Raw genomic sequence first — 22,801 nt, 5'->3', positions numbered from 1 at the left:
TGATTGCCAAACTCTGCCCATGGTGAAGTACAGAATAGATCTCAGTATATTTCTGGGACCTAAACAACACCACGTGCCAATTCAGCTCACAGATTTGCTCAGAATCAGAAGAATAAAATCACAGCTACAGCTCCCAAAGGGTCATCTCATCCCTGCAGTATCCTGTACCTTCTTCACTCTGAAAATCCCAGCCCCAGTCTCCAGAAGCAAGTTGCTACCATCTTACCCCTGAACCATCAGGTGGCAACCTTGGGTCTAAAAACCATATACCAGCCCTTTCCCATCCCCAAGGCTTGTAAAACTTGTCCCTTGAGTGTTTGCACAGGTGTCACACTGTGCTGGAGATCTGCAGTCAGCCCCGCTCACATCAACAGAGCTATGTTTGATTTGCACTGACACAGCTGAGGAAGCCTGAACTCTTCAATAGGATGCTCTGTTTTGTACATACTACTTCCTCTTCTGTGCACCAAGCCCTGTTGGCCTTCAGGCAATACCCAGAACAAACAGGCTGGTTTCTATTTTCAGCAGGAGCCACTGTCATTGCTTGGACTAACGTCAAAGCAATATTTTTCTTATGTTTTTTCCAACTCTCAAGAGCAGGGAAAAAAAGAAAGATTTTCCTCCATGTATCTTGTTCAAACTGATGTGCCAGGTCTTAAATTAACAAGTGAGAGCTGCATCCTGTCCCAAATACTTTGTTTAAAGCTCCTCCAAGCTGACCTGTGCAGTCGGTGGTGCCTGAGTAACCATAGCAGCGCATTTGAACAATGCCAAATACTTGTGAACAGACACACAAAAATTCAAGAGGTGGAAAGCACAAAGCATGGCTCTCACTAAAAAGCAGAACAGACACCAGAAAACACATCTAAGGTAGTGATGAACATGAGAATGGAGTTAGATCTTCTGTTTAAGAAGATCAAAATGAGAGTCACGATGCATAAGCAAGAGTGCTAGTACAGCCTCAGAATTAAGATGACAGCACAGCTATATACAAGTAACAGAGGCAACCAAACCAGTTCTGGAAGTCTCCCAAATTGTCTGGATATCTGTGGCTGCCACAGTTGCCCAACTAGCAAGTTGTGATCACTTCCTTCCAAAAAGCCTTGTAGATGCTAGTATTTTATAGTAGATCTGTATTTTATAACCAGTGTTGATCAACTATTTAAAATTTGCCATAAAGAAAGTAGAAAAAGAAAAAAAGAGAAACCTTAGTCTACAATGCAGCACATTCCTATGTACTACACCATCTCTGGAGAGCAAATTGAGGTCTTTCCTACTTTGTCAGACACAAGCATCTCACATGGGTAAATCTCACTCAGGCTCTTTTGCAGTTGCAGAGCTAAAAGGTGGCTGCACAGGACAACCTCGTCCCAGTTCTACACCAGAGAGGAAGAAATTGCCTGCTCTGACCTCAGTAACAGGAGGAAAACCAATTGCTTCTTATTGCAGAAAAAAAAAAAATAGCTATATCTGGGACAATGTGTTTGCACAACAGCTTGGCTAACCAGCAGCAAGCACCATATATAATAAAAAAAAAAAAAAAAAAAAAAAGGAAATTTGTAAATCACCTGCTTATCTAGTGTTGCTAACCAAGAGGTTTTAGTACAGTCTTTTTATTATGCGAGGTTTCCCTTTAAATGGATTTTAATTTGCCCAGTTAGTCCAGAAGAGCAATCTTTTATTGTGAAGATAAGCCTAGGTCACCAACTCTGTAGCATACAGACTTTAAATTACTCATAAGCTAAGCTTAAGTGTTTTGAAAGATACAAAGCAAAAGAGACCAGTACCAAAAAAACCACCAAAACCCTCCTAAGAAATAGCCATTAAGTTACTTTTCACACTCTTAATAGGCACTCCAGAACTGCTGCTGGGAACAGATTAGTGATTTAAAATCCAGGGCAAAAATCTTGCAAACATCTTTTAGTACAAAAGGAAAGCACAGACTGTGCCACAGACACTCAAAATCACCCTTGCAAGGTACAGTCTCCTCCCGGTCACCCAGAACAAGCTGACCAAGAGTGAGGGAACAAGTGGGTACTAGAAAGGTGACTGCTCTGTATCCTTCCCATAGGAGCACCTGGGAACAGCACTGCTAGAAGCTAAACTGCTTGGACAAATACGTGCTGGAAGCCACCTCAGGTGGAACACCAGAGCATCTTTAATAAAAAACAATTTTTCAGTGGTATCAAGTCATCTGGGAAGCTTCTGTATTTGAAGATTTTCCAAAACATCTGCCCTTCCTCCAGTGGAAAAAGAAATGGACCTTTGAACTCCTTGTTCTAATTTATACTTAGTTCTAAGTGCAGTCTTTTAGAAACAGCTATAGCCAGGGGTGCAATTAATTCAATTCCTTCCAGAAAAGTTTTTAGCTCTGTAAAACTCATGTATTATTTAAGCCTTACAGCTAAATCAAGAATACTATCAAGGTCCAGCTTTTCCGCATGCACACACAGGCACAAAAAAAACTACTAAACAAAAAAAAGATAATTTGGTGAAAGATCTTGGAAAAAAATTCTACAACACCTTCAAAACCTTCAGATCCTCTTGCTACCAGCAGAGACCTTTAATTTTTGCAGTGAGTTTGATGGTATCCAACTGCACCACCAGATCTCTATTTCACAGAATCATCACAGTTGGAAAAGACCTCTAATATCATCCAGCCCAACCATCCACCCAGGAGAAAAAAAAAACAAAAAAACCAAAAAACCTCAAGGATACTCATCAGGGTCTGTGCTGTGACTGACCTCAGATTCCTACAGCAGCATCATGAGAACATCACAGGCCATTTCCTTCTGTATCTGTACTCCTAGCAAGATTCAGGTCCTCACCAAGGGATGATACAGTAGAAGGTGGCTAATCATCCCTCCCAAGCTGGAAAGCTGAAATCAGCTGGATAAAGAATCCTTAACCTAGGGCTAGGTGCCATTAGCAAACAAGAAGTAAGTCTACTCTGTAGTTACACAAGTTTTTTTTACAGCCTGAGTTACCCTAATTAAGAAAGAGCCACCTTTAAACACCTAATACAAAGCATCAGTTTTGATACCATTCTGCATGTTGCCTTTAGGAAAGGCCTGAGGGAAACCAGCCTTCTGGAACAAAACAATCAGTTTCTCCCTGGCACTCCCATGTATTTGAACACTGAGGGAGTGTGTGAAAACAAGGGTAGAGATTTACTGGCAAGAAATTTTCTGGTCTTCCTTGCATTTCCAAGACCTAAACTAACAGTTTAATAATCATGTGTGGCCCAGCAGAAAGCCACTTACATGAGGAGGTTGGTCTCCCATTCACACCACAATCCCAGAGCACAGAGGTCCTCCTCCCCTCAGCAACATTCAGCTCTAGCTGGGCAGAAAGTGTGTAGCTAAAGCCTTCAAACAAATCCCAATATACCTTTTCTAATGGCTAGACAGTTAGTAAAAAACCCATGTTTGAAGGGATATAACCTGGATTCAAACATACCAAATGCTAGATCCTTTGTTGCTCAACAGCCATTAAATACATGAAGGAATATCAAGAGAACAGCATTCACACCCAAGAAGTAATCTGGAGACCCAGCCAGTTCACACCTCCCATGAGGTTGACTTGTTAGGATCACTGATACTAATTTTAGGAGTCCTGGCTCTATCTGCTTTTAAAAAGAAGCAGATTTTCTAGAAATCTGCATTACTGCATGTTCCAAGTGCTGTAGCTGTCAGTCAGCTTTCCATAAGTTATTACTTCTGTGTATTCAGAGCAGTTTGGGAGCTGAAGGTTGTCTTGTCACTTCCATGCTTCACCAACAGTATAGATGTTGGAATATGGTAATATTTACTCCTGTTTTGCCATCTGCTTATATCTTATATATGCACATAATACACGTGACTCCCAGAATGTGGAGCAGCAGGATAACAGCCATAGCCTTTCAGCACAAGACAAAGGTACAAAACCCAATACACATATTTTCTTCTTAATGAAAAGGTACTATTGTGAAAAAGAAAAAAATAGACCTAAAACAAACAAACAAACAAACAAAAAAAAAACAAAACAAAAAAAAAAAAAACCAAACAAACCACAAAAGCAAAAAAACCCTACCACATTTTCAACAGAATATATATTCCTTAGCTCCCTCTGGGAAGGATGGTGTCTACAAAAAAAAAAACAAAATGCCAAAACCCTCCCCCCAGATTCCTACCACCTGGGTTTTCTACTCAGCAAAAAACAAACAAATCCAAAACCAGAGGATTAAGCTGTTTATCTTCAGAAGATTCAACCCTGCTCTAGGTCAGGATGCAACAGGATGAACATCCCCAAACAGCCTCTCACCTGAGCACTGTGACATACCTTAGAAACACCCCAACTTTTGGTACTGATTTCCACACTGAAGAGTTCTCTTATACTTCCCCCTCACACAGACAGAGGAGAACCTGAAGAAAGCAGCCAGCCCTTCACTTGGAAGCACGAGCCTAACAACAGCCCCCAGACCAGGTGTTCTCAGCCTGCACAAAACAAAGCTATTACAGCCCTCACCCACTAACACCTCCCCATGCAGGTGGGGTTTCCTACTCAGGTGTTTATTGTTAAAAGTCATCTTGAAGACAGACCTAAGATTAGGAGTGTGTTTAAATAAATATCAGTATGACCAGCTGGAGTATAAAGACCTTCTGCTTCTCTCAACAAAAAAATTAATCCAAACACGGAATCAGTGTTTAAAATTACAGGCACCATCCCCACTCAGGCTGCTAGATACACTGGAAAGTATCAGAGAGGACTTCACCATTGCACCTATTAAGAACCCGAGTGAAATATGCAAAAGCAGTTTCCTGAAGGGGGAGACCTCAGCACAGGTTACTCCAGACTTCAGTTCCTTCAGTTTATTTTGAAACAGATGATAAAACTGGAGCAGCTGGAGGGCTGATGTCTCTGTTGTTTTCTAATTCATATGAGAGGAAAAATTTGCACTCTCTTCAATCTTAAGGCCAATACTTTGGATACTTCTTTGGATACTGAGGGGTTTGGGTTTTTTCTGGGTCAGGGGAAGTACTGTTATGGATTGGGGAGAGGAGTGGTGTGGTGGTGTATGTTCAAAGGCCAATCAGAATGAAAACATATGAAATCCATTTGTGTAATGGTTCACAGAATTCCCACACTCTACAAGGCCAAAGAAGGATGTCAGAGGTACATAAACATTTCTGCCCCCAGCTGGCCGTTGTCTTACAGAGAGATACCAGCTTGTAGTTTACCAAGCAGACCATTTGGTCAGACCCCACGGCCACTGCCCTTTACAACTTGCACCAGTGCAGTGCCTCTGGTGTCACATTTCAACAAGTCATCACCTTGCTGAACCATTCTTTTGACAGTGGTTTGGGACACTTAGATTGCCTAACATGAGTAGTTCCACCCAGAAGGGGTCACAGTTTTTAGCCATGACTGTAAAAATAACTATCTTCATATGCTCTGTGCACCAGCCCACTGCAGTGAAGCTGCTGAACCCCAGCCCTGCCCCAGATAAGTGCCTATGAGACTGCAGTGGGATGAGGCAGGTCTCAGCCTGAGCTTCACACACCCCACCCCATCCAAACATGGACACCCCTTCCCATTTAAGATCACCTGCACACCTAAGCCTGTTTTGGTTGAAAATAGTGAAGATCTAATATTTTTGGAAAAAAGGCAACTTCTAACAGGACTCTGCTTCTAGCAGCTTAGAGACACAGTAGAACTCAGAGCAGCTATGAAAGAGAATACTCAGCATCTTGTGTGACCATAAAGGAATTAGAAGACTCAGTTTACAGTGCATTTTAATTAAAAGTTCATTATAAGAATTTTCCTTTAAGACCAGCATACTACATATTAATGGAAATATGTAATTTAATCCTACAAATGGGACTGTCACCATATTATTTTTACCATCTAAACATATGAAAAATAAAATATGATATTTAGAGCTTTATAAATTCTCCCCTTTCCCCTTTAGATCCTTTTTTTTAAATAACAAAAGTATTAACTCTTTTCCATACAGTACATTTGCTATCTGCTAGCCACAGACCAAGTAGCCACATCAATGCTAATCCAAGTGTTTGCAAAATAGAGAGAAAATGATAAAAAATAGTAGTCAGCACAGTGCTTACAGAAAAGACAGTCAACAAGAATTGAAAAAACAGCACATTTTCATATTACATAGGACCATTATAATAACATAGAAAACAGTGTAGAAGACTTATGTTGGAAAAATATATAGCAATTCTCAGCAAGCAGAAACTGAACTTTGGCACTTGCTCATAAAAAGGCCTTTCAAAGCAAACCAAAATTGAAATTCACTTAATCACAGCTTGTATATTTTTAAAAATAAAGACATTGACTTAAGCAAGAGAAACAAGAGAAAAGTTTACAGGCCAGATCACTACAAATTCAGTACATTCAGCCTACAGAAAATACAAATACAATCTTTCATCCGTCCATTTATGCCAGGATCCTGGCTTTGGGACAGAAACGTATCCAAAGAGAATCTTTTTCCATGAGCTATGCTGCTTGCATAGCCCTGGCATCAAATTGAAAGAGAATAGCACATCTCAAATACATTGCTTCCTTATCATGAAATAAGGATTTCTAATCTGCAAATTAAAAAGCTAGACTTGCACTCAGCCAGTGGCTGTTCTGCTCTACCCAGAGTTGCACCACAACCACTGTAGTGTAAGGATTAAGTAATTTCTTTAAAAAGGGCTAAAAAAGAATGGCTTCAGTTCAAAGGGGAGACGACAGACTGGAAGGAAGGATTCACATTTAGCCTGTTGATCTCAGCATTTTGTCAGCATTGCACATTATCAAAAGGAGTACTATAGTTAACATGTGCATGGCTGTTCCCTCCCCAACAGAAGAACTGATGTGCTCAACTCAGGCCTAACCAAATGGCTGCTGCAAGCCAAAGAATATATATATTTTTTTTTTTTTTTTTTTTGATGAGGCTGTAAGAAAAAGCAAGGGCTGCTTTAGCCAAGAAGTGCTTCTTTCATTGTCAGGCTCAATGCCCCAAACTAGCAGCTAGTTTTGCACTGAGGCAGTTTACTCAATTTTTTAAATTGTTTTGAAGAGTTAAGATTGGTGAAGGACGGAGAGAAAAGTGCTTTAGATTGCACAGAAGACTGTCCTACTGAGGGGGGCACTTGAATGGGAAACAATTGCAGCTATAAATCTAGCAGACGTTCTTCACATGTCTCCACAGGCCACTTAGTAGCACCTCCAAACACATCCACGTTGTTATCAACCCAGGGTATGATGTTGCCAGGCATGTTGGTTGAGCAGTTAGCAATATTCATGATGTCTTCAGCTTTTAAGACCCTGTCCCATATATTGAACTGGCTCATCTCCCCAACGAAGGCTTGAGTTGCATCAAATCTTCCTCCTACTGTGTCCTTTAGGCACACAAGAGTTAGGATTAGATGAGAAAGTTATTTCAGCATTTTCATATTTCAAGACCCTCTCCGCCAGCCACAACGCTAGGAGGTGCAGAGCTAGGTCAGAGAGAGGAACAACTCTCAACTTTGAACAAGGTGTTCTACAGAACAGTTACAGCTCCAATATGAGATGTGTCAAAGCAATTCAAAACAATCAGCAGTGACTGTACACCATCACACACAGGCAATACATAACTAACCCTGCCCACAAGCAGCAGAGCAGGAAAGCAGCTTAAAATACGATGTTTAATTTAGGAGCCATTTTGCAAGCTTGGCACAGGACAACTTCATGAAGAACTGCACAGATGTCTAAGGCTACTCCAAAGGCTTTATGGATACAGATTAAGCTGCAGCTGAAGCCCTTGACCAATTCTGCAAGACCCATAGAATGGTATCTTTGGATCTAAATGCACATCCTCTGATGGTACCAAATGACTAATTCAAACTGCTGCTGCATAAGCCTAGAAGTGTTTCCTCCATCCACTCCTCAAGGACAGAAATTACACATTTTGTGCATTAACACTAAAAAAAAAATGATAGCATAGGATAGAACCAAGCACAGTACAAGCAAATGGCTTGAAAGAGTTACAGAAAAGTTGCCAGCCACTTATTGGCGTGCTGGAGCATTTTCTATGTAGAGTGTAGTAGGGTTCTGAATTTACCATTCGGTCATTTATGTGATCACTGTCTGCTAAAACATTATCAAAATAACTCATTTTTCATAGCCCCTTTGTGAACTCTGGAAAAAAGGCTATTTCCTGCTACTTATAACAGTAATAGTATCTCTTTTTAGCATATGTATAATCATACAAAGAACATTTAGAGGAAAAAAAAAAAAGAACCACACAATTCACAGGTAATAGTTTAATGAGATGTTAAATAGAGGAGTGAGATTCAAAATCCAGTGATAAAAAAGGACTTACCCTCAACCTCATGAATGCTTTCCATTGGCAGCACTAATATTCAAACTTTTGGCATCTGCATTAGGAGAGGTCTTTAGCTACATCTTTACTGAGAAATCAAAGGTCTGATCTAGATTTTGCCCCTTTGACTTCAGATTCATCTTTAAAGTAGACACCAAATTCTGAATGAATGAGACTCCACTACTCTAAGCAAGTATTACATACCTGAAAAGTTGCAGAACTCAGCCTGGAGGGAGTTCTTCACAGCAGGCCAAATTATAAAAGATCCTGATATATCCACAAGCACTCTAGTGCCTGTAGCTGTTGGTTCCCTTGCCCCCACATACTTTCCTTGGTGTATTCTGGGGCTCAAGGATTAACATGTTTACTGTTCTTGGGATAAATCAGTAAACTGCTAAATAGGATGGTCAATTTGGCTTCAATTTAAAAAAAAAAAAAGCATAAAAAAATCCAAGCAATTTACTTCCAAGCTTCCTTTTGACTGCTCTTGCAACAGCACTGGCCAATTTTGTCTTTTTCTGTAACTTCAGCGGCCACATTGCTAGTTACCAACAGTCCAGCTCAAAGGATTTCATTTAGGGCATTATTCAGATCACTGACAAAGCTGCACACTATAGCAGTTAGAGTGAAAATGGAAATAGCTGCAGCATGAATATTCTGAATATTTAATAAGTGAAACAATATACTATTGTGTAATTGCTTTAAGTATTTGTTGCTTTGTTTTAATCTTTCCAATACTGAGTGTACAACAGAACAGAGTGTTTAAATAAGAGAAATTTTCTCTCAGCTGCTGTTTGTTTGGGGAGCTTTCATTTTTATTGTTTTTTTAAATCCTGGAATGTGCTGTCATTCACTTACCTGCTCCTGACCCAGGATCAAGACACCTCCAGGTTTAATTGGGTGCCAAGGAGCAAGATTCTCCCCAGTGCCAAGCTTCTCTCCGTCCTGAAAAGCCTCCCACATTCCATCTCTGGTTGTCCACGTTATACAAATATGATGCCATTTGCCATCACTAATGAAGAGTGGGAGCTGGGCAACCTATAAAAACCAAAAATAATGCATGTTACAAACCAAGTCTATGTGTTCAAGCACAGCATTTGCAGAGGGACAATATTTTCTTTGTCCTCAGAAGCAGAAACATCAGAGGCAGAAGTTAGTCCACATCTTTCCACTTTGTCCCAGCTGTCCAGTACTCAGGAACAGCCATACCTTTTATTCCAGATGTGAGCCTTTTTTTCATCCAGAATCGAGTGACACAATTACCAGGGTGCAAGCTACTATCAATCCACACATCACCATTTTTATTCTGTGACATTTGTTGTTTAAATCTCAGTCCCTAGTTCTAAGTTTCCATCCTGTGCTCATGTTACATTTCTCATTAAACCTGGGTTTTGCCTGCACCATTTACAGTAAAAACTCTGACAAATGGATCTGCCTGCTTCCAGTAAACCTTGTCAAAATGGTTACATTGTGCTCCAAATACGGAGGAATTATTCTTACACAGGTTAACAGAAAGACACTAACACAGAGAGCAGCCATGATGAGGAAGAAAAGCCTCACAAAACAGTGACATAATATTGGAAAAGTAATTGCTGAAGATAAGCAGACTCAAGTTTCCTTCTCTTCCACAAACCATCCAAAATAATCAGCTTATCATCCTCCCAAATCAGTAAGAGTCAAAAGACTGTTAAAAATCCTTAACTAGCCACATGACTGAACCACCTGAGTTGTACTGTAGATCTGTAAACACCTGATCCCTCAGGGAGCAGCAAGTTACTAGGATGCCTAATTGAAGGTGGGGATAAAGGAGGTATTTATAGTCTGCTTTAATGCCAATTTTCAATAAGAAAAAAAATAAACACCCAGGAAGCCAAGATCTGTTTGTGAACTCATAGGACCCTCAAGTGTGTGGACAGCTCGGTATCATGAAGCTTTGTTAGAACATACAGTATGTACCATCTGACTTTGCCTGGAGTACTTTTGTGAAACAAACAGATGAGGAACACCAACAACAGACAGGCAGACCCTTCCATCTCAAAGGCCCAGCGCTGGCTTCTCTCACAGAGAGAATGAAAGAGTTCCTAGAGAGGTACCAAGGGTTCTGATTAGGCAAACAATAAAGAAGAGTTATTCGATTCTCACCTTATCATTGATTAGCAGTTCAATTGGATTATTTCCCCATTCTATAAGGACAATTTCATTAGCCTGTCCAGGAACAGCATAGGAGAATGGAGTACCAATTCCAGGTGAAGCACTTGATCTCAGCCACAAGCACACAGTAAAAGCATACAGCTCTGGCAGAGTCTTCTTGATCTTCCCATACAAGTAGTTTGTGCGAAGAGGCAGGGAGACTTTGAATTCATCAGGTGACTTAAATGCACTGTTACCTGGAGTTATATTGAGGAACAAAAACCTTTAAAATAAAGCAACACAATGTATTTGTAATTAAGGTTAAGAAAAAAAAATTAATGGATATTGAGAATATTTGGAACTGTAATCACACTCAAGAGGCACACAAAAAATACTTATTGCAGTGGTATTACTGATTGTTGATTTTGCAGCACAGCAAAATGTAACTAAATTTTATATACACATCATGTTAATAACTTTAGTTTTACTGTTCATTTAGAGACAGGAAAAAAAAAAAAAAGGAAAAAAAAGAGGACAGACAAGTAATGAGAGGCTGTTAAATACTTTCTTCATTGTTCAGTTCAGTTCATGGCTGGAGGCCTGCCTATTTCATACAATTCAAATTTTTAACAGATATTTAGTGTTACTAAACAGGGATTCCCTGGTATGTTCATTGTTAAAGCACCACAGTGCTTAAACAAAAGCTGTATTTATTTTCCTACAACTGCTGCTCAGGGAACTAGCAGCAGCACCTCCATTTCAGAGATAGCAGTCTGAGAAACAGGTTGATGCTCTCATTTTAGGTTGCAAATCTGAAATAAGAAAAAGCTGACATATTCCAGAAAGCAGTTAAATTCAGTAGAACTGATTTCTGTCCCATAGACAAATCAGGAGATCTTAACAAAAACAAGGCTGATTTTCAATATTACCTCAAGAAAAATGCTACATGAAGTTATGAAAACATTAGACATTTGTTTTAGTATAAAAGCAGACATTGTATTTAGCTTTACCTCTAAGATACCATAAAAACCAGCAAGATGTTCCCAATCTGTATGAAATTGAGAACTCTTAAGCCCAAAGCTTTCTAAAGTCACAATACTCCACTAGTTTGTTTGTACTTCTGATGTAGTTTCTTACAAGTAATTTCCTGAAATTATGTATTAGAAGAAATCTTGCATTATGACACAAAGCATTCAACAGTTCTGCAGTAGTGTCACTCTCAAGCTTTTTAGCAACCTGTTCTTCTGAGTTCCACTCATTTCCTTTACTAACATTTCTGAAACAAATTCAGTTCCCTTACCAAACTTCACACTTGGATCCAAATGAAGAGCTGTTGTCACAAAAGGCTGACACAATTCTCATATGTCATTTTTAAACCACTGGCATTCTCTCAGTTACCATTCTCAGAAACAACTGAAGCATTTTGACTCCATTTTTCACTGAATGAGGGGGTGGAAGAAGAAGAAGAAGCTTGTCTGATGATTGCATCTGTTTTGAGAAACCTACATATTCTAAGTTCAATGCAAAAAAAACCCAACAAACCAACCAGGGTCTTAGGGTTAGTGTTGAGCAACCTCCACTAGGCTGGTACAACCAATCTCACAAATAAAAAAAGAAACACACTCCATTAAGAGCATTAGTCATTCTGTGAAAGAACTTTAAAAAAAATGGCTTGGAAAAGAACAAACAATATTTATCATCTTTATATTTTTTCAGTTTTTCTTGACTTGCAAATATTTGTAACTCCAAATGGTATCAAACTCCTGTTCTGGGCAATGGGCACATGCACAGGGTAAGACAACTCTTTCACTAAAGAATCTGAATTATTTTTGAAGAGGATGTGCAAGGAATATTGCTATTCCCTTGTAAAGACTGAGAAAATAGATTTAGACATAGCAAGTAAACTGACCAGAAAAGCTAGGAATCATAATGAAGTCCAGGCACTTTGAACTGAAGGGTCATTCCTCCACCCAGTCCTGCTTTTTTAATGAATCATCTACTGCTGTCAATGGAGACAACTGGTGAAGGAATTACTTGAAGATTTTGGAAATTACAACAGCTGTACAAATTCCAAACTCTTCTGTCCTACTGGTTACTAAAGACAGCTGTCACAGCTACAGATAATAAAAATCCAAAGATCAAAGTGTCAAAGTTCACCTTATAAGGTTACTTTTTTCCTCCATTTATTTAGCCTCAGAACAACAAGGAGCTTATGACATTGTAATTAGTTGGCAGGAAGGGATGCTAAGCAATATGGCGTGTCCATAAAAAATAAATTAAAAAAATGAAGCAAGACAATAGAAATGCTGTTTTCAAAAGAGCTCTGATCACTTCAAATATTGTCTGCTTTTAATCTACAAAATAATTAAGATCATTATTACCCTCACTTTGATTTAACAGAGAAATCAAAGGCACAGAACAGCTAAACAAGAGCAAATTATACAACTGAAAGCAAGCCTGTGCCTTGGTTCCTGGCCCAAATTCTTCACTTCCCTGGGGACCTAAGACAGACCTCTCTCCTCACACAAAAAATAAAGGTGGGAACAGGCTGGTTTGAACCTAAATTACACATTCTTGTTCTCCCACCACTCTTTTTCTGATGACTTGCTCGTATGAGTCACATCTTTATGACACAAACATGCAATACAGGCTTACTAATATGCCACTGATTCTCCAGAATTTTAGTTGCAGTTCAGGTTTTGTCTCGGCTCCAAGGAAATACTAAATGACACAGCCAATAGAGTATCTCTTCTCCCTCCCTTCCTTTTCCCCTCCTTCACACTTTTTAAATGGAAAAAAAAAAATAGATATAGTATTACACAAACGGATCCATTAGGCTGCATTTTAATATTCATGAGATATGTATGTTTGTACCATTTTGAAAGCATGTCCATTAAGCTGCTTTTAAGCAGAGAGCCTCTTCACCTTTGAAAATCATTTAAAGATTGGGCAGTGATATTCACTGCTACTCTAGTCCTGCATGGCTCACTCCGTTGGTGCATATAATTAATACAGGAAGACAGTTCTGTTCTTTAGCTCATTTCCATGGGCAATGCAATTCAAACAAACAGATTCTACTGAAGCATAGATATCTCAGTAATAACCAGTCTAAGTAACTGAATAAATTACCAGGATTAAGAGAGTGTCCCCCAGTGGCACCATGTGTAATCTACCTAAACTCTGAAAGCTATACATTTGGGATAGGCCACAATTAAAATATCTGCAGTTATCCAAAATCATAACCAGCAACAGAAGGGAAAACCACCAGCAATACTTCCAAAGCCAAAGGCAATAGTTGTGGTATAAAATGCCATTCATTACACCAAGGGCAGTTAGATTTAGCCCATAAGATCTACAGTCCAAATAAAGGCAGTTCTACTTAGATGTGAACTTGACATTATCCAAGTAAATACCTGACACCAATACTTCTTCCTCTTTTCACTTGTCTCCTTATAGATCTCTTCATCCTACAAACACTAAGACTTTCATCCTAACCACCCACATATGCCAAATTAAGAGACAGGAAGGCAAAGCTACGCAGGGGCCTGTCACACACAAAGCCTGTGACAAAGGGAAAAAGGGAGTCCAAGTATTTGCAGTCACCTACTATTTAGTTCAGCACCTTCTTTTCCTCAAGGTCCACATTTAGCCTACTGTAATAGAAAGAGGGAGTAAACAAAATTCATCATCATGTGGAAGATTTTAGATTCTGTGCAGATTACCTTTTTCTAATTCAGACACTCTTTCTAGCAATGCATTCAAGGCTGTCTCTGTCTTCTGTCGATGGGCTGATGTCTCATTATGAAGCAAAGACTTTTCATCCTCAAGCTCAGCCACTTTGCTCAGCAGTTGGCGTTCCAGGTCCCCAAGCCTCCTCTGAAGCATCTCCCGAAGGTCATTAGGCAGAGCTGCATATGACACATTGGCTCGGAGCTGGTGCTTTAGGGAAATAAGAAAAGCAAAAATAAGTTCTAAACCAGAAACTGTGAAGAGTTTCCCAATCCAAACGGAAGAAAGCAAGATCACCGAGTTCTCCTGCAAGTACAAAAGAGGCATTGCTTTTTAGCACTTTAGTCATGTTCTGTTTTATTATAAGCACTGCAGTTAAACATGTCCTGAAACAGAGAGGCAATTTTGTTAGAGGCTTCCAGCATTTCATGTGAAGAAGTCTTCACACATTTAAGTTCAATATAATCAATGTAGGAAGCCAAGTCTGATGTCTTCCATTAGTATGTGTACACATAGCATATCAGTCAATCTCTGTTTTAATTACTGCAAGTGACATTGCCAATGTAAGTAAACAGAAAAACTACTATTTCTTTTTAAGCTACTTCAAAGGTGAATTTACCAAATGAAAGTTTCCTCAGGTTCAATTTATAGAGTATGGAAGTCATTCTCTTTAGATAAGTAAGTCTTAGCCAGTGAAAATTGCCTTTAAACTGCAAACTCCCACCATACACACACTCTCTCCAATAAAACTCCTATCTTTACAGATACTGACAAACCAACAGTTTCACCTATCCTATTATTCTAGTGGAGTTTCTCTTCTACAAACCTAAAAAAAAAAAGCAAAAAAAAAAAAAAAGCACTCCAGAGTGTTTGGACCTTACAAATAACCTTTAGGAAGTTACTCTCCGTCATCACATGACTGTTTGGAGGACAGTGGGAGGACACATACTGTAGAAAGGAAAACATCCAGCACTTTTCCTATGGGAATATTCTCTATAAAATATTTCTACAAGCACCATTCAACCATGGAGACTGTCCAGACCCATGGAAGTCAATGGGCTTGGACCTAATTCCCTTTCTATCAGGTTCTCTTTAGTCTATGTCAGCTCTAAATACATGCTCTTCACAATCAGCACAGCACAATCTTCCTTATGACTAGACTGTCCAGCACCATATGTCAAGGTCTTATGCCCAAGATGTCAGCCTTATACCTCAAAGCCAATAAAGTCACATTCCCAGAAAGCAAGATTTAGACACTAATGCATCCAACACATAAACTAAGGAGGTAACAAGCAGGAAAACCATAATTTACTCACACACTGAGAGAACACATCGACAGTGGATTTTTACCGTTAAAGTAAGCAAATAAATTACCAAGAAAACAAACCAAGCCAAGCAAGCAACTCACTCCCAGGACTCAGTTAGTTTGGATTTATCTCCTTAAAGACTGAGCACATCAGTTCCGTCCACCCAGCAGTCCACAGCCACGGCCACACATTCAGTCGTTCCGAATTGCTACAAGAGTGGCAAGGAAGGGCTGGCCCACCCTGCCCCCTGCCCCCTGGCCCCTACCTCCAGGCTCTCCAGCCGGTCCTTCAGGGTCTGCATGGTGCGGCTCAGCTGGTCGATGACCTGAGCCGGGTCCCGCGGCAGGTCGCCCATCGTGTCCTTGCCCTTGCCCAGCTCCTTCTTCCACGTCCCCGTGACGGACTTGCCGTCGGAGCCCTCACAGCGGCTCAGCTTGCCGGTGAGCTCCCGGATGGCCTCCCGCTGGCTCCCGATGGTCTCCTTCTGCTGCAGGACGGTCTCCCGCAACTGCAGCACCGTCGCTTTCAGCTCCTCCTCGGGGGGTAGCGCGCCGCCCTGCATGGGCACCGGAGGCAGCGGGCAGCCCGTGCCGGTCGCCTCCAGCGGCAGCGAGGTGCACACGAAGCGGCTCCCCGGAGAGCTCTCCTGGTCCCCCGCCGCCGACCCCCGGCCGCCCGCAGCTACGGCGAGCAGGAGCCCAGCGACCACAGGCAACATCCCGGCTGGTGAGCGGGACGACGGCTCAGCAGGGAGGCCGGGGCGGGGGCCGCGCTGACAGGAGGCGCCTCCGCCCGCTCCCGCCGCCCCGTCCCGTCCCGCCTCACGCCTCACACCGCTCGTGCGCTGCCCGCCGGCTCGCGGCATTTATAGGTAGGGCGGGCGCGTGAGGCGGAGGCGGGGGGGAGAAGGGCGTCCGGCTCGCGCCGCGCGTGCTGGTTGGCTGAGGCGCTGCTGACGCCGCGCGGTCCCGGGGGCCGAAGAGGGGAGGGGGCGGAGGGGACCCGGGGGCTGCCCCGGCGGTAACGGCGGATCTGGGGGGCGAGAGGGCTGAAGGCAGCCCGGGGTGTGGGGAGGGACGGACGGGGAGGAAGGGACAGCCCAGGAGGGTCCTGGGGACAGCCCAGGGGTGCTCTGGAGGCAGCGCAGGGGTCTCCAGGCCAGCCGGCTGCCCACGGCCGGACTCGACCGCGTGGGTCAGAGATTTTCTCAGCCGGGTGCTGCTGAAAAGCCTCTTGGGGCGGGTGGAAGCTGCTCAGCTCCCGCGGATCTGTGTCGGTGTCCCCACGGGGAAAAGCTCTAAGCCACTCGTGTTCCAGCGTTGTGCCGGTTGTCCCTTGTCCTGTCAGCCCCTGGCTCCATCGCGATCATCCCTGCTGAATTCACCCCAGCTTGTCAAAGTTTTCCTTGTATCGGAGGGGCCCAAACTGGACACAGAATCTTGCTGTGACCCGGCCGGTGCGGAGCTGAGGTCTCAGGTCTCGCCCCGCTGTCCATGCTCCTGCTCTGCATCCTGCAGTGTGCGGGCCAGGACCAACTGCTTGAGCTAAAAGATAATGCTGTCACAAAAATGACACACATTCTAGATCAGTCTTTACATTGATGATGGAGGGGAAAGGGATAGGGACATTTTAAAACGAAGCTTCAGAAAAAATTGTGGAGTACCCTAAGACTATTGTTGGGTCGTATGACCATTGTGATTTGATGTGCTGCTCACAGGATCCAGTACTTTTAATGCTGATCACAATTACTTTGAATTTATAATCCATGAAGCATGGATATTCTTCCAAGTGCCATCAACCCAACAGATTTCTTATGGATATGCAATGAAAACTGTTACCTCTGCTGGAAAAACAGAGAAACAATTTCCTTAGGCATCAGCAGAGGCTGCTCTTGGGACTCACAAACTTTGAGTAGAATTTCAGATTTTTAGACAGCGTATTTATGGAAACTAAAGATATTTTACCAAAGAGCAAGTAGCTCTTACTATGAAATGCATAACTTTGAAAATAATAATTAATAAAAATAAGGAATAAAGAATATGTAAGGATGCTTAGCTTTTTTTTCAGTCAATATGTAAATTGGTTTATGTTACAGAATGAGATAGCAAGTTTCAAGTGTGTATTGCAGTGATGGTTCATTCTGTTTGTTTTGTGAAATCAGTTTATTCATTCAGCTCTTCCAGCAATGTCCTATTTGAAAATCATGGTGCTAAAAGCCAAGTGCAGATGCTGCTAAGCCACAGAAGCAAGAGATGCAGCTCATCTTGCTTATTCACAGGGAGAGAACATGGGACAGAGTTCATCAAACAACCAGAAGCTCTGATTTCTGTCTGAACTACTTTTCTCTGGAAACTGTGTCTCAAGAGACTGTACTGACTATATGTAACAATGTACTAAGATTTTTGCTCTACATAGAAGATTATTCAGTCATATCTGTACCCCTTTGTTGGTAATTTCTTCCAGATGTCATATGAAGCAGTATAAAAAAACTTAATAAAATAATTGTAAAATGCTGGTTCTGGCTGTCCTTAAGACCTGTCCTTCTATTGTGGTTCAACCATACTCTATTGTTTTTACATAGCATGATTCTATCCTCTGTAATAGGAATTGTGAAACTATGAAAATAACATCACGTTATTTAAAAATAAACTTCAAAATTCTGATCCTCATTTTAAAAACAACTGTACAATTCAGAGATGTTCTCAAACAGATTCTGAATCAGTGCATGACAATGGTGAAAGTATTGCTCCTTTTTAAATTCAAGCAGTGTAGAGTCTGAAAGTTTTGCTTAATTATAGATAGCTTTTTGTCATAATCTCTTATTCAGGCATGCTGAGAAGTAATACAAGCAGTAGCAAGCAATAAACTGCATCTGCCTCATCACAGAATCACAGGAAGTTAGGGGTTGGTAAGGTATATGGTGGTGAATTGCTCATGACAACAGAAATAGTGTCTTTTATTACTATGCTGTTTCTCTTTGATAGGGGAAGTCTGTAAAACAGGAAAGAGCCCCAAAGACACTCAGAAATGTCAGCTACTGCCCAATGGGAGCATAAATGTTGAGGAAGGGGGGGACAGACATGGCAAAAGGCAGCTACTACTCATCGTCCTTATCATCCTCAGTAGTTTCTATGTTACCTCAGTGCATTAAAAAACCAAACCAAACCAAACAAACAAAAAACCCCAACTCAAACGCCACAAATTACCCCATTTGCAGATTCTGAGACCCTGAGATCTAAAGGTAATGCATGTAGCAATTTATCAAAACACTGCTGTGATTGTAGCCAGTGTTTTTTCATGTCGAAGGCCTGAGGGCCATATCAATCTTCATTTTCAATGATTTACATGCAGCAGTACATTATCATCAATAACAAATCATAAATTACTTAAAAATTGAGAAAGTCTATAATTTTTACAACAACAATATATTACATGTGAAGGCATAAGCAATTTCAATGCTTCATAATTTGAGATGCTTAAAAAATAGTTGCAAGGAGGGCTTTTTTTCCCTAAGGCAAAGATGAACACTTTATAGGCACAGTGATTATATTTCACTGTAGTATAAAAGTTGATTGGGGTAGGGGGGGAAGCACAGTGAGTACAGATAACTTACTATTGAATTTGAGAGGCTTTTTTCAACTTTGTGGCTCTGTGGCTGTCAGGCAGCCCAGCATCTCTGCAGCCCACAGAATGGATTTTTAATTTTTAATCTAACTTTGACAGTTTCTACTGCCTTCAAAAGGGCTTTATTCTCTTTGGAAATAGCATTTGCATGCTAGCTGCTATCTGTCTTCATCTTTGATGCACATCTGTACTATCTAATAGTGAAACTTCAATATGTGTGTGAAATGCAGTTGGATTCTCAGTAATACCAAGGTTTTTGTACTTAGGATGAAGATCTGGAATACAGAAGATCTGACACAAAACCTCTCTGACACGCTTCTGCCTGGACACTACCACTAACACAATTTTGCAAAAACTTTTAAATAAATTAGGAGACTGTGTCTCGGTTTTAAAGGGCAGCTTAAGCATGTGAAAGGCAGTAAGTGATATTAGATGAAAGGCTTTTTTTTTAAATGTACCTTGGGTTTGTTCCACTCATTATTCAGATGTTCAGTGAAATGTTGGCCTAATTATCTTGAAAGACTCAACTTAGCCTAGACCTACAGATCCAGGTTCAGAACCTTTTTATAGGTGATGCAGAAATTGAGGTCTTCAGGTAATGGAAGTTAAGCATTTAACTGCCTAGTGAAATTTTCAAACATGCTAACTTGGTCAGGAAGTACCTAAACTCTACAGCCTGCATCTAATTTGAAAGAATTTAATTTGAAAGAATTATTTTTAATTTCTCTATGCCTCCTTTCTCTGTGTATAAAATGAGTGTATTATTCCCTTTCTTCTGTAGCTTTTCTCAGGTTATAAACCCTCACCAGCCTGAAATTATCAGTTCCTGTTTGTCTGTGCATCACAATGGGACACAGTCTCAGCTGATGATTATTATCTGTATCAGAGTAGCGTTTTTATTAGTGAGATTATATTAGTTTATTAACCCAACTGCTTCTAAGAAAATGGTCCTTGGTCTGCCATTACAACCCTCTGAATTTGAAAAAGTTACAATTTGGGTAATTCCTTGAGAATGTATCATTTCATCAAAAATGACTAATTTCATTTGTATCATAATGAGTCTAGCAAAACTATGGAATTATTCATCAGCAATGAACCCTGAAGCCACAAACTTCATTCAGTTCCCTTCACAACATTTTTGCTGAAGTAATCAGATGTGAGCAAACCCTTTACTTCATCTTTAATAATTACTTCTGACTATATAAAGTCTCCTGGCTACAGACTAGAGATGTGCCACAAAACTGAACTCTGAAATTTTAAAGCATGTTTCAAGAAGCTTGATATCTGTTATCTGGCAAGTGCTGGTATCAGGATATTTAGGGGGGAAAGAAAGGCAATGAAGCAATTACAGGAAAAGTCAGGTTTACCTACAGAAGCTAAAAGAGCACACAGGGATATTGCAGCATAAGGATTTGTGCAACATACTTTAGATGTTCTTAGTATTCCCATTTTATACAGCTTTTATGAATAAAATACAGATAGAATATTAGAAGAAACCAGTCACTAAGAGACATACTCCCTGTTTCTTTCCATATCCTAGGCTGTTCTACGAAAATCATAAATGAAAAATGCATTCCCTTTTAAGTCAACAGGATTTTTGTCACTGATGTGAATAAATTCAGGATTTCTCTAGATCATCTAAATAATACATTACTTTTCTGAGAATCCTTGACTAGTATGATCCTCCTGCTAGCAGAAAGAAAACAGAACTTACTGTAGAGGTACTCACTGTTAAAATTAACTTGGTAAGAGAGATTTTCTGCAGGAGCTTCCCAAGAATATCAGACACTTTTGTTGCCTCCAGCATTTCCATATGCTGCTGATGACTAAAGGACAGGAATAGGATACTTTTCCAGGAATATATACAAGCTGCCTCTTTCCATGATACTAATGACCAACCAGGGGAACACTGGAGCACCCACTGCAAGACCTGTTTATCTTCCTGGTACTCTACAGACATTCAGCCCAAAATACCAGGCTTGGAAATGCATTTCAGAAGTGGAATAGGTTAGTTGCATGGAGGACAAACTCTGAGACCTTTATTACTCAGTCCTTATTAATGCATACCTCCATGAAGTTGAAAGACTTTTGCCCAATTCCAAGTGCAATACAAAACACAGAGTTTAGCAAGAGATAATCAAAATGCATAATATATTAAAAATATATGGGAATGAATCAAATGCTTTTACACATTCAGAATGAGATATTTATCATTCAAGTTACTTTTCAAAACTCTTAGTCCACTTGGATTTGGCATTTTTGCAAAATGAGATGCTACTCTGGAAAGACTTAATATTGCATTTCTTTCTGTAGCCAGTGAGATGCATTTCCTCTCTAAACTCCATTAGCACCTCTTCCACATGGATGACAGCTTTCAGTACAGTAGCTATGATACACAGTTATTAAACTCCAGTGCAGCTGTCTCAGGGCTTTGCACAGGAGCATGAAAAATTACCTCCTGTTGTATCTCAAAAATACTGCAGTACAGATAATTATCATAGTCCCCACTTGGGGCTGCTTCGGTGAGTTTCTAAAGTCCATAAGTTTATGGGAGTCCCTTGAAATCCTTTTAGTCTACAAACTTTAAAGTCCAGTAGCAAGTGAATAGCTTCCCTGGCTGGCTGGGGAATTGTGTCTTTTGCCCAGCTGACTCACTGTCATTATGGAATTAGAAAGTTTGGGTTCTTTCTGTGATAAGCCCCAGATACATGTTTATTTCAGACATTTCCATTACAGCATGTGTACACTAGATATATGCACACAGCTACATATGTTGGAGAGAGGAGAGAGGAGAGAGGAGAGAGGAGAGAGGAGAGAGGAGAGAGGAGAGAGGAGAGAGGAGAGAGGAGAGAGGAGAGAGGAGAGAGGAGAGAGGAGAGAGGAGAGAGGAGAGAGGAGAGAGGAGAGAGGAGAGAGGAGAGAGGAGAGAGGAGAGAGGAGAGAGGAGAGAGGAGAGAGGAGAGAGGAGAGAGAGATTAGAAACCCATGACAAAAGCCAGAAGAACTTTCAGTGCCTTTCCACTAGAGAACATTACTATATAAGAAGCTCAGTCTTTCATGTCAGTAAATTAGTTTTTCAGTTCTGCCAGAAGTGGAGTGATAACCTTGAGTTCTCCCTACAGGGATTTCCCTTCTCCTTTCACAGTTTTCATGTCTCATTCTCTTGCTGACAATTAGAAATGCTATTATATCTTGACCCATATGACATGTGAAATGCCAAAGCACCTGGTGTTCCAATTGGTGTTCCTATCTCAATAGGTCTCATCTCAAGTTCTAATGAGTGTGACAAAGTAATGATCCATGAAGAGGATCCATAGAGTTCTGGTAGGCCAAGAAAAAAAAAAAGTAAAAAAAATCATTGTTTGTGGAGGTAGTTTGGAAGAAACCAGGATGCACACAGATGGAAGAAGACTGACACCAGAAAATTACCAAATAAAGGGTTCTGTAATTTTAGCTGAGGATTCTGCACCAAGTATGTTTCAGATAAAACACCTAGAGCCAGGCTGTAGATCTGAAAGTGAATCTGGAGATCATTTATTTACACTAGAAGTTAAATTGTGAAGTATTTTAGCTTTACTGTAAGCAATAGCATTTCCACTGTTGACCTGAGTAGGGTATTTCAACCCCTGGCTCTTGCACTAAGAGGTGTTTGTGTGTGAGA

At 40.7% G+C, this 22,801-nt stretch overlaps 1 protein-coding gene across 1 annotated transcript; it reads right to left on the bottom strand.

Moving 5' to 3' along the window:
* Positions 1-5,757: 5,757 nt before the first annotated feature.
* On the bottom strand, positions 5,758-16,388 carry NPTX2 (neuronal pentraxin 2). The gene is made up of 5 exons (XM_071760450.1): positions 15,782-16,388; positions 14,203-14,419; positions 10,493-10,737; positions 9,209-9,388; positions 5,758-7,385 (listed from the first exon to the last, which is right to left on the bottom strand). The coding sequence occupies exons 1-5, from the start codon at positions 16,379-16,381 to the stop codon at positions 7,158-7,160; spliced, it is 1,470 nt and encodes a 489-aa protein (XP_071616551.1). The 5' UTR covers positions 16,382-16,388; the 3' UTR covers positions 5,758-7,157.
* Between the last annotated feature and the right edge of the window lie 6,413 nt (positions 16,389-22,801).

This window comes from Heliangelus exortis, chromosome 17 (genome assembly GCF_036169615.1).
Source record: "Heliangelus exortis chromosome 17, bHelExo1.hap1, whole genome shotgun sequence".
Taxonomy (NCBI): domain Eukaryota; kingdom Metazoa; phylum Chordata; class Aves; order Apodiformes; family Trochilidae; genus Heliangelus; species Heliangelus exortis.
This window is presented reverse-complemented; position numbering and strand designations above follow the sequence as displayed.

What these genes read in the sequence shown, in the direction of transcription:
- NPTX2 (XM_071760450.1), bottom strand. Translation starts at nt 16,381, where the DNA reads ATGCCGCGAGCCGGCGGGCAGCGCACGAGCGGTGTGAGGCGTGAGGCG. An exon ending in ACCGGCTGGAGAGCCTGGAG is followed by an intron (nt 14,420 to 15,781) that starts GTAGGGGCCAGG and finishes ATTTCCCTAAAG; the next exon opens with CACCAGCTCCGAGCCAATGT. An exon ending in AACTGCTAATCAATGATAAG is followed by an intron (nt 9,389 to 10,492) that starts GTGAGAATCGAA and finishes TGGTTTTTATAG; the next exon opens with GTTGCCCAGCTCCCACTCTT.